Genomic DNA, 14,317 nt, shown 5'->3' with positions numbered 1-14,317 from the left:
TTCTCTTATTCTGCAGGTGACGTCTTCAAGTCATACACGCTCATCAAAACGTTAGTTTCAATTGCGTCCTGTTCAATCAGCCAATGTTACAGCTATGGAAGCTAGCTTCTAAAAGAATTACACGGTGGACACTTGACTGGCCTTACTGATTAATGGAGAGAGTGTATTTTGACCTAACAAAGAAGATAAACTATGTTTTAGACATGTAGCCATATCTCAGCCCTATCTCACCCATTCATTTTAGAAGTTGTTCACACTTACTAGTGGTGGAGGATGCTCACAAATGACGGGACAATGGAAGAGACAGAAAGTGGTGGATCTTTTTCAGGTAAACTATCTTTGACCCATGTCCCCAAAAACGACGAGGACACACACATACATGCTGGATTCATGCACACACCCCGTCGGCTGCCAGGTTGGGACCAGCTCCGGGATGCGATACTTACTGCACTCTCAGAGACGTCGGTTTCTGCGGCGACCCCAGGCCCCACCTCGTCATCGTAGACGGCCGTGGGGTTGGGCAAGGCTGTGCCATACTCATCATAAGCCCCATAATCATACACCTTCCTGTCAACCTCGCCCAAGTCATACTCCTTTAGGTCATACTCCTTAAAGTCATATGCCTCCACTCGGGTGTCTAAGTTGTCCGATGTTTCCGGGACAACGGTGGGCTCCTGACCAATGGGATTGGCCTCAGTGACAAGGTCACCAACCACTTCCTCATCCACAGCCTTTTAGATGTTACCCAAGCAAGGCATTGGGGGGTCGGGGATAAAGGATGGGTGGGTGGTGTTGAAGGGGAGGGGGGGGGAGGGTACCAAGGGAATAGGGATGTTAGTTAAGCAGTTAAGGCAAAATAAGAGAATAGCTTTTGATATTGTAGCGTGGCAAACTGCATTTGTCCAGGGGAAAAAAAACATTGTAGTATAAAGATGGTAACACCTTATTCATATCCACATCACCTAAATTTATCCAGATCGTGACTTTAGAAAACATCTTTGTCATTAGACCAATAGCAGATGATGCACAAATGCACCTCAGTAAAAAAAAGCAACAAGTTGTCGCTCAGCTAACAAAATATAATTGAGTGAGGCCTTCATCTTGTAGATTAAGTTATCTGAATCATTCTGTGACACTGTGCATCCTGCAGGGTTACCGGCAGTCATCACCCTCCAGTAGAGTTCCAGTAATAGGAAAAAAAAAGAGGACTAAATAAAGTGTTATCCTCGAGGCTCAATGAAGTCATCAACTCTACAATCAACTAGCAGTACATTTTATACATACAAGCCTTGATGTTATCTCAGTCTATCTTTCTTTCTTTTCACTGTCACGCCGCCATACATAATGGATGTATTGATCAGCGAGACAGTGACGCAAGACGGAAGCAGGCCAAGTATGTTTGCGATGTCTCTAGAAGCGCGTTCAGGATTTTCTAATGAATTAGGAAAACATGGTCGAGTGCAGACACGCAAAGTGCACCATGGTACTGGAGATGGTTTTACTGTGTACTGTTTGGTCGACTAATGCAGTCTGGCACAAATATACTGTTTCTCGACGCCAGTCTACCATGGCACATTTTGCACCTGTCAGGGCACTACAACGACAATCACAACCCATACGACATCTGTATCATGACTCATGGAGTGATTGTTGCAGAGCGAGCTTGGAAGGAAAACACAGTGGATGTATTTATAAAAAGCTACGACTGGTCGGGCTCCATTAGATCGCCAAACATACTCAGGATTGTCGGTTTTATAACATCCAAAATGGCAAAAAAAAAAAACTGCGCTTTGGCTGTGAGAGGATTTCTGTCTGGTTGATCATAGTTCTTTGAGAGGTAATTGGGGTAAAGAACTAGTGATCAAATCCAGGCAAATGATTCCTTATGGCGGATGTTGTTTTTGTCCACATTCTGCCAATGAAGTAACGCCAATCCCATTTTATACCAATGGCACTGGCTAAGAGAGGCATCGCCCTCCGTTAATGTTTGCCCATTTCTTATAATAAGGCATCATACACAGTACAGGTACCGCCAATCCTGGATAAGGCCGCGACTCTTCATCACTTATCCAGCCAGGATGATATGAGTAATCAGAGTACATGAATAATTTATCCCCTAGGCCAAATGTGACTTTTGACAATTACAGGCTTGTTTTCCCATCTGTCTTCGGAGGGTAAAGTCTCCGAGCACACCAAGCCATCTCCGAATGTTAGGAAACATATTTTTGGCCCTGGGTAATGGCACACACGCTGCTCTTGTGTGGTTTTCATTAGAAAGAAGGCCACAAGTAAATCCCAAAACCCATCCTATTTCCAGAAAAAAATATCCTCTCTTATCATTACATTTTGCTAAAGAGCATAAGGATATGTCTAAAATAAGCATCCCTGCGGATGCTAACGTGACGGATGAAGAAACATGGAATAGTGAAAAAGTGGCGGCCTTCGCCAAAATGGAGTTAAACAGAAAGCTAGGTATAATTTGCCTGGTATCCACTCAGTTTATTGCTCATGCAGTACTGTCAGATCAAAAAAAAATTAAACAGTAAATTCAGAGGAAAAAGTGGACCATAACTTTCTGATATTTAACAGTTTGTTCTGCAAACGTCAAGACCTTTGCAGGTGAAAAGACGCAACAACGGCTCGCCATTGTTGCGTCTTTGTCACTTCATACCGCATACTCCCAGCGATCGTCCCCGGTGCACATTCCCTGACAGTACCTTTCTTAAAAATCAGAGGAAAGTGAAGGTAGAAAATTACCTCGTTGGGTCCGCCCGTGGCAATGGGAGACTGAGTTTGAGTACCATCTACAGTTCCGTAGTCACTGTCTGTATAGTACTCTCCTTCTACATTGTTTAGCTGAGTCATGTTGGAAAAAAGGACAGAAGAATACACGAAGCGTTAACACAGAAGCACAAAACCGGTTATTCGCTTGGGGTCTCCTCGCGCTGGCTAAAGACTCCACTAGCTCTACAGAGAAGGGGTTAGGTAGCTCTGTCGGCCATCAGAGATTTTCCCTAGGACATTTTTGTGGGAAGATCTTGATGGGATCGGGTCTTTTTGGTTTTTTGTCTTTTGTTTTTTGTACGATTACCCTAAAATCGCCTCTGGGTCGCGCTGGCGCTGTGGCCTGGTAGCCAGGCATCTGTCGTTTCTTCTTAATGGCAAACTTTTTAGCCGGAGATTTTTTGGCGGCCAAGAACTTAAAGGGCTTGGCCTTAGTTTTACTGAGGGCCTTTCTGGTCTTCTTCTTTTTCATGGAGACACTACGTTTCTTTCTCTGGAAAAAGGTTACGATGACAAAGAACACCAAGACAAACATGGAACATTTAGAACTGGGAATGACATGAGGTGACACAAAGGAAGAGAATAGTGGGATAAATATGCGTCAATTCAAGACAGATGAACAAGGCTGGGCAATAATCCAATATTATCGTCTAGCATCGTTCAATAGCATTGTGTCAGGAGGAAATCTGGATTATATATATTTTTGAGGGAGTATTTTTTTTTCCCTTTGGATTTCCCCCCCCCCCTTTTTCTCCCCAGTTTTACTTGGCCAATCGCCCCACTTTGAGCCATCCCGGTCGCTGCTCCACCCCCTCTGCTGATCTGGGGAGGGCTGCAGACTACCACATGATTCCTCTGATACATGTGGAGTCGCCAGCCGCTTCTTTTCACCTGACAGTGAGGAGTTTCACCAGGGGAATGTAGCACGTGGGAGGGTCACGCTATTCCCCCCAGTTCCCCCTCCCCCCAAAACAGGCGCCCCAACTGATCAGAGGAGGCGCTAGTGCAGCGACCAGGACACATACCCACATCCGGCTTCCCACCAACAGAAACGGCCAATTGTGTCTGTAGGGATGTCCGACCAAGCTGGAGGTAACACGGGGATTCGAACCAGCGATACCTGTGTGGGTAGGCAACGGGATAGACCGCTACGCCATCTAGATGCCCCAAGAGGGAGTATTTTTTAAACCTAGCTTGGTTTGATGTTATACTTTACATAACCAAACAGTTCAATGTGATGTATCTCAGCTGGATTCTTAAACATGGCACTTTTGCATGTGTAAGCAGGTATTGTGATATAAATAAAATAATATTGTTTAAAATGACCTGAGTTTACATTAAGACAATAATATTTTCCATATTGCCAAGCTTTACAGATGAATACATGAAACATAAGACAGAGGTTGAATTTCAGCAACTCTCTAGAACTACTGCAGGATGTCAGGACAGCCAAGGTGGTTTGATTTCATTGATCCATCCATCTTTCCATTATCCAAGCCGCTTATCCGAAGTTGGGTCGCAGGATGCTGGTGCCTATCCCAGCAGTCATTTGGCGGCAGGCGGGGAGACACCCTGGACAGGCTGCCAGTCCATCACAGGGCCAACACACACACACACACACATTCACACCTAGGGGCAATTTAGTACGGCCGATTCACCTGACCTACATGTCTTTGGACTGTGGGAGGAAACCGGAGCCCCCGGATGAAACCCACGCAGACACGGGGAGAGCATGCAAACTCCACACAGAGGCCAATCCGGGACGACCCCCGAGGTTGGACTACCCCGGGGCTCGAACCCAGGACCTTCTTGCTGTGAGGCCACCGTGCTGCCCGGTTGCATTGATATGCCTGGAAAAAAAGGCGCTCCCAAAATTGCCGAGATCTGATAATGTTTACAATAGTCTTCAAGGCAATGCTGAAATTCAACCGCTCAAAGCAGAAGGCATTCACCGGGGGAAGAAGACAAAAACATAGTTGGACCGAAACACTCGATCATGCTTCATAATGAAGAGCTGTAAAATAGTGACTGATACAAGAGCAGAAGATCACTCATAAACTCCGACAACACACTTGTTAACATTAGCCGGTGGCTTAAGAATAAACAGAGAGAGGGGAGAGAGGCCCCCACACCGCACACTTGCAAAAGCAGGTTAAAAACCTCACTTTTCACAACAGCATGTAAGCGGGTAAGTTCTTTGTGTGTGTGTGTGTGTGTGAGTGTGTGTTTTTTATATTTTGATATTTGTATATTCTGCTCCAAATCCTGTGTAACTGCACTAACACCTGTTGATGTGCATATGAATTTTCTACATTTGTACTAGAGTGTGATGCTTGTGTATAAAATGTGCTACATAAATAAAGTGTGAATTGATTTGGCTAATAACCATCTTATTAACAGGATTGGAATGGTGTATCTATTGTCTTCTTCTTCTTCACTTTTCCTTTTTTATCTACACTTAACTTCTTCCTAATAGCACTTACCAGACCAGACTGGCTAGACCAAAAGATATGTCCTAAATTCTAATTTAATCCCCCCCCCTGCTTTTTTTTCTCCCCAGTTGTATCCAGCCAATTAACCTATTTTCTGAGCTGTCCCGGTCTCTGCTCCACCCCCCTCTGCTGATCTGGGGAGGGCTGCAGACTACAACATGCCTCTTCTGATACATGTGGAGTCGCCAGCTGCTTCTTTTCACCTGACAGTGAGGAGTTTCACCAGGGGGACATAGCGCATGGGAGGATCACGCTATTCCCCCCAGCTCCCCCTCCCCCCTGAACAGGCGCCCCGACCGACTAGAGGAGGCGCTAGTACAGCAACCACGACACATACCCGCAGACACAGCCAACTGTGTCTGTAGGGATGCCTGACCAAGCTGATAACATGGGGATTCAATCTCCCATGTTGGTAGGCAACAGAATAGACCACTATGCTACCCAGATGCCCCATTTAATTTCATTTTTCTCATTTCCTTGTTTTTTTTCTCGTCACGTTATTCTTGACGACAATTTAAAAATTACAAGGCAGTTATTAAATCAAATCAAATCAAATTTTATTCGTATAGCCCAATATCACAAATTAATATTTTCAAGCGGTCCGCTAATGTCAGCAAGCATGTTGTAAAAGCTTAGAAGTGCCCTATTAATCATCTATTAATCACCATTTACAGCTACCCGTTATACAGCATGACCAGACACAGACACGCAGACAGAACAGGAGCCAAATCGGAGGACCGAATACATCAAGTTCTTGGTGACGGACATGACAAACAGTTTTTCTTCTTTCTTTTCTTTTCTTTTGTTTGGCTTTACCTGAGGTTCAGAGTACTCGTCTGTTGGAATGGTCTCTGTGGCGCCCTCAGAGTAATCATAGAACTGAGTGTAATCTAAGTCATCAGTAGTGTACTGGAGAGGTTGGAAGAAAGAATGGTTTGTGAGAGAGAAAAGAGAGAGAACACAACAGGAGCATTAACACTAGCATTAGCATTAGCATCATGAGCGCATAGCGCTCTGTTCCAAATACCATCCCACATACAGGTAAGATGATATGCACACACACAAGCTGCTGGAATATTACATGTCATCAGTTATGGCAAATAACGATGGAGTTAAGTATTCAATGATAGCAAGAAATATTTCGAAAGCACGATTAGTGGTTTATTCCTTTGAAATGGGTAAGAAAAGGGCAAAGTAAATAACCAAACAAGAAATCGCTTTAACATGTGGATCTCTGCCTTCAGATGTGCAAACAGATGGGGCGTTTATAAGCTCATAAAGTCAGACTGAACTACGCAAGAGCCCTCGCAGACGGAGTACCAGCTGCATTTGGAGGGATATCGTCATGGAACGTTTCTATTGCAAGGCACGTAAATTACATCCTTGTGCCCTCTCGTAGTTGTGATTACGCGTCCTGATTTTGATTAATACAGGAAGGAGTAAAAGGTAAGGTGGTAATTGATGGGATGTGGTATTTGGACTCCTATGTTATCATATTAATGAGAAGAAAAAAAAAGGTTTGCTCTAGAGGTAACTTGGGGCTCATTCGCCACACATTCTTTTCTAACTGATAATCTCCTGCGACTACAACTCCGACCCCAAACCCGTTGCATGATCATTTAAAGTCAGACCTAACGTCACTTATTACTTTAATCATCATGCATTTTGTACTGTCTCGTTCTATCAAAAAGATATAAAAGGTAGAACTCCATTTTTATATGTATCTACTTTTAGAGTTCCCCTTCGTTCAATGTCTCCAGCCAATCGTTTTTTACTGATACTCATGATGTCAGCTCATGAATATCAATGAGGACTAGACCACTCCCTCACAGTTCTTAAGACAACTGAGAACACTTATGGATAAAGCTATAAAAAAAACAATACTAGTTATTTCGGTCCGACTGTGTTAGGGTTAATCATTTCTGCTCAAATCAGAATCAAGGGTTAACCTCAACATCTGACCTCTGGCAAGAGGAAAATTGATTTTTAAATTGTCAATAAATTAACAATTTAAATTAGTTAATCAATGGATAAGCAAAGATATGATCTCCTCAGACTTTACTGCTTGGCTCCTTTTTTTCTTCTTATTTTCTAGCCAGGAGACAAAGTGTCTTAGGCCAAGGGGGTTAAAAAGGCTTTGCTGGTGCACCCTTGGGTATGACAAGGGCAGAAAAAGACACGAGAGAAGAGAGAGCTGAAGAAAGAGAGAGTGTGTGTGTGTGGAGGGGGGGGGGTTGACCCCTATCAGCTGCTATAATTCACATCATGGCCCACCATGGAGAAGTGACACTTGGAGGGTATTAATAAAAACCTGACACAAATTCAGATTTCTCTCACTTGTTCCACCTTCCCTGAATCTTAATATTGTCGATGACGGCTGAGAAAGTAAATTTCCCTCTTTGTGAGCTAGAGGTACACAGATGAGTATGATAACCTCCACTACTGTCTATTTTTTATCTGTGCATTTTCATAATCGTGACATAATCTTGAACACCTGCAATTAAGCGTCAGTCTCTTGAGATCGATTTCGGCATGTTCCAGCTATATGCTCTATTTATAAAACATAAAAAGTGTGCCTCGCACACTGTAGTGGACCAGCAAAGCGCATTAGGAGAACAAGCCAAAAGCCTCAATAAAGTGAACAAAGACACAGAAGCATTCAAAGAATTTTCTCCCCCAAGATCCAGTTCATTACTCAGCAAAACACCACAGCTAAATACATGCATGTGAGAATACATTCAGATTCCTCCAACACAATCTTAAATCTCTTTCGTGCAGCTCAAACCCTTGCAGATATGCTGGCAAGAAGAAGACTGGATCTGAAACTGCAAGTAAAAGCAATGCAAACTCAATGAGAAACCACTTAAGTATTACGCGTTAACCAATTCTCATGTTTTTTTCCTGATCCAATGCATCAGGACAAACCTGTAAAGTATGGAACAAACAAATATGATCAGGGTGAGGTTCCCGAAAACAGGTACCAGTAGAGAACAAAAAGTGATTTAACCAAGTATTTGAGGTAGGCTCCTAACGGATCTGCCGATGTTTCCCAGACATCGCAGTTCGTAGTGATCTTGTGAATGACAGCAGCAAATTTCATCATCAACTTCGGCCTGTCCGCCATTGCCAGAAAGTATGGCAAGTCAAATGTGCACATCATCACTGGTTGCTATTAACAAGCATTACTATAGAGGCCCTTTTCCATACATGTGTGCCAGCTTGGCTTGACTCGGTTTAACTCAGCGCGTCAGCCCAGCACGGCTGGCATTTGCATTTCCATTACAACAGGGCTACCCGCTTAAAGCTGCGTCTTTAACTGATGACACACAAGTCTTGACCCGATGACATTTAAAAGCAGCACCCTCTTTAGCGGTTATTGGTAGCCAGCTACTCAGCAGGGATTGTCAACGTGTTGTTGCTATTTTGCTTGGCATCTACTGCTTATTGCTCGAAAAACAAAGACAGAATGACGAAATGGATCTAGAAGAGGCGAAGCCCATCTGACGCCACCGCAGCCCGCTTGGAGGCGGGTCTGGCACACTTTGGCCCGACTCCAGAGATGGTCCATCTCAGCCGCGACTCGGCGCGTTTAAACTGGTAATGGAAACGCAAATCAACACGGCATGGTTTGACTCGGCGTGTCTAAACGAGCCAATGGATAAACCCTACTCGATAGAGACAGCATTGAGCTTTTAGTGACACTTTTGTTCAACTATGATAGTACCAAGACCTCTGAGGTGTCTTGAGGCTCTGAGACTCCATTCAGAAGTTTTCACAAGTGGTGAAAATCATATCAGTATCAACCAATCAACCAAATACAAAAATCAATCAAATATAAAAATCGTGTCAGTATCAGTAACTGTCATATTGGAAAAAAACATGGATAACTTTAAGAAAAATAAGGATTTTTGTGGATAATTATACTTTTGACATCATCCACTACTGGAAATAAAAACGGAAACATAGCCCAACAAAATTCTCCATACCCTCAAAGCAAAAAAAAAAAAAAATGCCAGAGGAAGAAAAAAGAAGAGAAAACCTAAATTTCCTTTCTTTTAAAAATAAATCTATTCATTTTAGCCTACTGACAGTATTAAGTCTTCTGACTGACTGCAGTGAATGGTAATACAGCCATATCGTCAGCACTGAAGAGATACGCTTCCAACAGGCAGTCTGGAGCGCTCGTCTATTCACAAAAATACTCATGAGTTGACCAAATTTCACGAATTTAAGTTCATTAAAGAATGAATGGTACAGGGAAACACTGTTAAATCGACGAAGGCTCAAACGAATAGGTTAACAAAAGTCTTCGCCTAATTTGACCTTTCGGGAACCTCATCCCTGGACCTCCAATGTAGCTCTGTGGAGGCTCCTTGGGGCCTCCGCTCACTGACTGACCTCGTCCTCTGGCTCCTGGGCCTGCAGGGTCTGCCCTTGGGGGGTCTCACAGTCTGGGCTGTAGTGTTCACAGTAGTCATATGCTGCTTTGGGATCAGCCACAATCAGGAGCTGCTGGATGTCACCCTACAGAACAGGGAAAAACAACAAAAACATCAACAGAAAGTCACTTTTCGTTGACTTGAGATGTTTTTCACCTTTCAGTCATAGTTTAATTCACTGTGTCATGCTGATGACTCAGTCACGCTTTATAATGAGTAGCTGCAAATAGTGATTAATGAATGAGTCATAGGGCCGCTATAAGCTCTCACACTTGTTAACATTAGCAGATGACACAAAAATATTAATAACAATTTTATAAATCTGAAATAACTGTTAGCAACATTACAAGAAAAACACAAGAGCATCTACAAACCGAATGAAATCCACATTTAGACCTGGCATTTCTAAACATGAAGGTTATCTTTAGATAAAAAGTCCTAAATGGTTCAGTTTAGGACAAATGTTTTGGTCTAGACAGCAGGGACGTGCGGTCAGGGGAGGCAGAGCCTCACCTTTCATCATGAAAAGAAAAAACAAATGATGATAAAATAAAATAAATATTAGTCTACTGATCTGTGCTATAAATGTAATTTATGTACAATTCCAATAATTTAAATCATTTTCAATATCAAAATCGCTGAATTTGCATATTTCCTGTTCAATTAGAGGGGAGACACGCGAGTTGAGGCAGCGAGGAGTGGAGCCTCACCTCGGATTGCGCAATCCCTCACAAACTGGGTTGAGCTCGTGGCTTTCGCTTTCTCACTGTTGGTCACCAATGTCACGTTTGTAGACACTTTTATTATATGTCCTCACTTTCCTTAAAATAGTTCATGTATTTCATGTATGTGTATAACATATTTAGTCTTGCTGATCTTACAGAAAACCGCACTGAAAAAGCGTGAGATGAGGCAGCCAGTACCTCTGCCTCACTGAGGGGGGCGTATGCGTGAGCCCACGGGTTACAGGACGGAAAGACTTCTACAACTAAAAGAAGATAAGGAGGACTTTTACAACATAGTCACGGAGATGTGTGTCCAGAAGGGCAGGAGAATGGGCTTCATTTTCAAGTAAAGGTAAGCCCATGCGTACCCTGCAGTACATCCTTTTATTTGTATTGAATGAGTATGTAATTAATTAAATACTAACAGTAGTAATAATAATAAATTTTATTTATAAGCGCCTTTCTGGACACTGTACAAAGGTAAACAAATACAAAAAGCAACAACAGATAAAAACTACACAAGATAAAAAGTAGTAATTGTAATTGTGGAATTACGATGGCAAATTAGGAAACAGAGCAAAGGCGCTCTTTCTCTGGGCCGCTCCTCGTCCAAATATGTACCTTAATCATGTGCGTGTAAAGAATGCTGATGAGATAAGAAACACAAGCAGTAGTCAATGTGCAAGCTGCCAAATGAATGGTGAATTGAAGCTACTATATTGGGTTCATATACTTGTAAATCTGACTCTGAAAAAGTCAGTGCCTCGCCAGCCACCAACCCCACCGCACGTCACTGCTAGACTGCTAGACAGTCTGGTCTGGTAAGTGTTATTGGGTCGAGGTTAAGTTTAGATGGAAAAAGGAAGGGTTCACAAGACACAACAATACAAGACATTATTAACATGACTGCTGGTATTTCTAAGCCCCTGCTAATTTTAAGTATAAGAGATAATAAATGACCCGGTTTTCATTTATTAATCGAATTTACATCTACTCATTATAAAGTGTTACCAATGATTCCTTATGTTGACTTCTGGTGCTGTGTTTTTTATTCATTCTCTGAGTCAATATGGGTTCACATTTCCAAAGACATGGGACTTTTTTTGCTTGGAGAACTGGAGATTAGGTGTCATAGACAGAAAACAGGCCCGTGTCTCATCTTGCCCTCATCATCTCCAACTGTACATCCCAAAGATCAATGTATTGAAAAGTGTGAACTGAATCCTACAGTCTGGATCCGTACATTCCCGTAGTTTTATGTAATCTGGCAGTCTAAATCCCCCCCCCTTGTCTAATCAAACAGTTTGAAACATACCACAGGGGCCAAAATTCACAGAGTACGAGGAGGAAATCAAGTTCCGACGCTGGGAAAATTAGTATTATTAGAACCTGGATTTACCCGGGCAAATCAAACCAGCATGTGGCAACAAGACCGAAGACACACCTGGCGTGCATGTGTTTAGCAGTAAAAGACGGTGGTTCGATTTACATTAACACAGACCTTCTTCATACTGGTGGTATTAGCAATGGTACCCAACACCCACCTACTATGATGATACACCGAAATACAGAGGTGTAACAGAATAATAATAATATTTTTTAAAAAAAACCTTCCAGCTCCCAAATCCCTACATTGATTCACAGGCTAGTCATATTAATTCACTAATGTTGAAAAAATATGTGTCAAGTAAAAACATATGTTGACATCTTTATTTGGAAGAGAAACTAGTCATTTAAGAGATACTTGCCAATACTGAATAGCAATTATTAATGTGAAAATCAGAATTAGTCATTGATGAATAGTTACCAGTAACTAATATAACATGAACAGTAGAAATGGATTAACAGCTAGCTCTATTTAAATAGTGACAAGTAGTTGATGTGCCCTGTGATGGATGGCCTGGCGGCCTGTCCAGGGTGTCTCCCTGCCTGCCGCCCAATGACTCCTGGGATAGACTCCAGTATCCCCATGACCCTGAGAGCAGGATAAACGGTTTGGATAATGGATGGATGGAAGGTTATTGGGGGTTAATATGCCAATGATGTGTTCTGGTGTTATGCAAACATTCACAGGAAATCATTCTTTTCAGAGACCTTTTCCCACAAATTGTCGCCCCTTGATTCTCAAGACTATCGTCAGAGGGCCCACATGCTTGGCTGAAGTTTTTCTAGTGGGATGACCTCTTAGCGGGGTGCCGAAGAAAAACGCAACCATGTGTCTTAACTAGGTCGTCTCCAAATGGGGAAGAAAAAAAACAGTGAATACAATACTGGGATTAAAGTTCTCCGTCACTACGACGGATTTCCGTCGACTGGACTCCAGAAAGACCATGTATGACATCACTGCAGGGTTTTCCTTGTGAGACTTAAGCGCAAGTTATACCTGCTGCGGCCGCGAGCACGCGAGGGTCCGCGTGACGTAAATTTCGTCGACATCCGCGTACCCCCATTTTTTTTGTCTTTTTTGTGTCCACGCGGACAAGGGGCGCAACTGCGCCTGCACTAGTAAACAAAAATGGACCCCAACCAATGCCGCGGGCCAGAAAATCAAATTTGGCGGAGGACGTCCGAAAATACTGAAGGTGCTTTTCCTCGTCCATCACACGCACTTCCTGCACCAACGTGCTGACCTCCCCTTCCTTGGTCCTGTTGTGACTGAGCGGCTGCACACACCCTTTTTGGCAATATTGCTTACAGGTCTCATATTACGAAATGGGTCACATTTAAAGTATGGAGTTTATATTAGTTCATTCATTCATCATCGGCTACTTCTCCGGGGTCAGGTCAAGGTGGCAGCAAGCTAAGTAGGGCACTCCAGACGTCCCTCTCCCCAGCAATGTAGTCCCTCCAGTGAGTTCTGGGTCTACCCCGGGGTCTCCTCCCAGTTGGACGTGCCCAGTAAATCTCCAAAGGAAGGCACCCAGGAGGCATCCTGATCAGATGCCCGAACCACCTCAACTGGCTCCTTTTGACGCAAAGGAGCAGCGGCTCTACTCCGAGCTCCCTCCGGATGTCCGAGCTCCTCGCCCTATCTCAGACACCCTACGGAGGAAACTCATTTCAGCCGCTTTTATCCACGATCTCACCCTTTTGGTCACTACCCAAAGTTCATGACCATAGGTGAGAGTTGGAACGAAGATTGACTGGTAAATTGAGAGCTTTGCCTTCCGGCTCAGCTCCCTCTTCACCACAACGGTCCGGTACAACGTCTGCATTACTGCCTCGGCCCATGGAACCCGGTCGGGCCCAGCCTGAAAAAACAATATGGAGCCACCACCCCGTGGACCCACCACCGGCGGGGATGAGGATTGGGGTAGGGTGCAATGCAGGCCAGGCCGCAGGCAAAGGTAGAGACCGGAGTGTGCCAACGTCCGGCATCGCAGACTGGCCCTTGGGATGTGGAATGTCACCTCTCTGGCAGGGAAGGAGCCTGAGCTGGGGAAGGAGCCTGAGCTGGTGCAGGAGGTGGAGCGGTACCAGCTAGATATAGTTGGGCTCATCTCCACACATAGCATGGGCTCTGGTACCAAATTCCCGGAGAGGAGCTGGACTCTTTACTTTTCTGGAGTTAATATTAGTAAGGTAAATAAATTGTACTTACTATACAGCATATTGGGGTAAAGTTTGATTCTTATATGAATTTAGTAATGACCTCTGACAAGCAGGAACTACATGTTTCTTATAATCTTTTTCATGTGAGATCCAGCGAGGTAAGTAGCGTCAAACTGGTGGAAGTTGTAGAAAATAGTGTATTTCAGCAGGAATGTACGTAAATTAATACTTTTCTGAAAATAGTCATCATATTGTTGATGGGTTGTCTCATGGTGATCACTGGCCAAAGATCATAGTTGAGACTCATTATTTACCACTACATCAC

At 43.5% G+C, this 14,317-nt stretch overlaps 1 protein-coding gene across 1 annotated transcript in view; it reads right to left on the bottom strand.

The window, feature by feature from the left end:
- The window catches only part of col11a1a (collagen, type XI, alpha 1a), a 142,997-nt gene that overhangs the window by 98,253 nt on the left and 30,427 nt on the right, over positions 1-14,317 (bottom strand). The window contains exons 5-8 of the mRNA XM_056299707.1: positions 9,675-9,800; positions 6,093-6,185; positions 2,758-2,856; positions 447-731 (exon numbers count right to left, since the gene is read on the bottom strand). Of these exons, the coding sequence (XP_056155682.1) occupies positions 447-731; positions 2,758-2,856; positions 6,093-6,185; positions 9,675-9,800 (603 nt within the window). The remainder of the gene's footprint in view (positions 1-446; positions 732-2,757; positions 2,857-6,092; positions 6,186-9,674; positions 9,801-14,317) is intronic.

This window comes from Lampris incognitus, chromosome 19 (assembly GCF_029633865.1).
Source record: "Lampris incognitus isolate fLamInc1 chromosome 19, fLamInc1.hap2, whole genome shotgun sequence".
In the NCBI taxonomy this organism is placed as follows: domain Eukaryota; kingdom Metazoa; phylum Chordata; class Actinopteri; order Lampriformes; family Lampridae; genus Lampris; species Lampris incognitus.
Note: the sequence above shows the minus strand (reverse complement) of the source record. Positions and strands in the feature narration are given on the sequence as shown.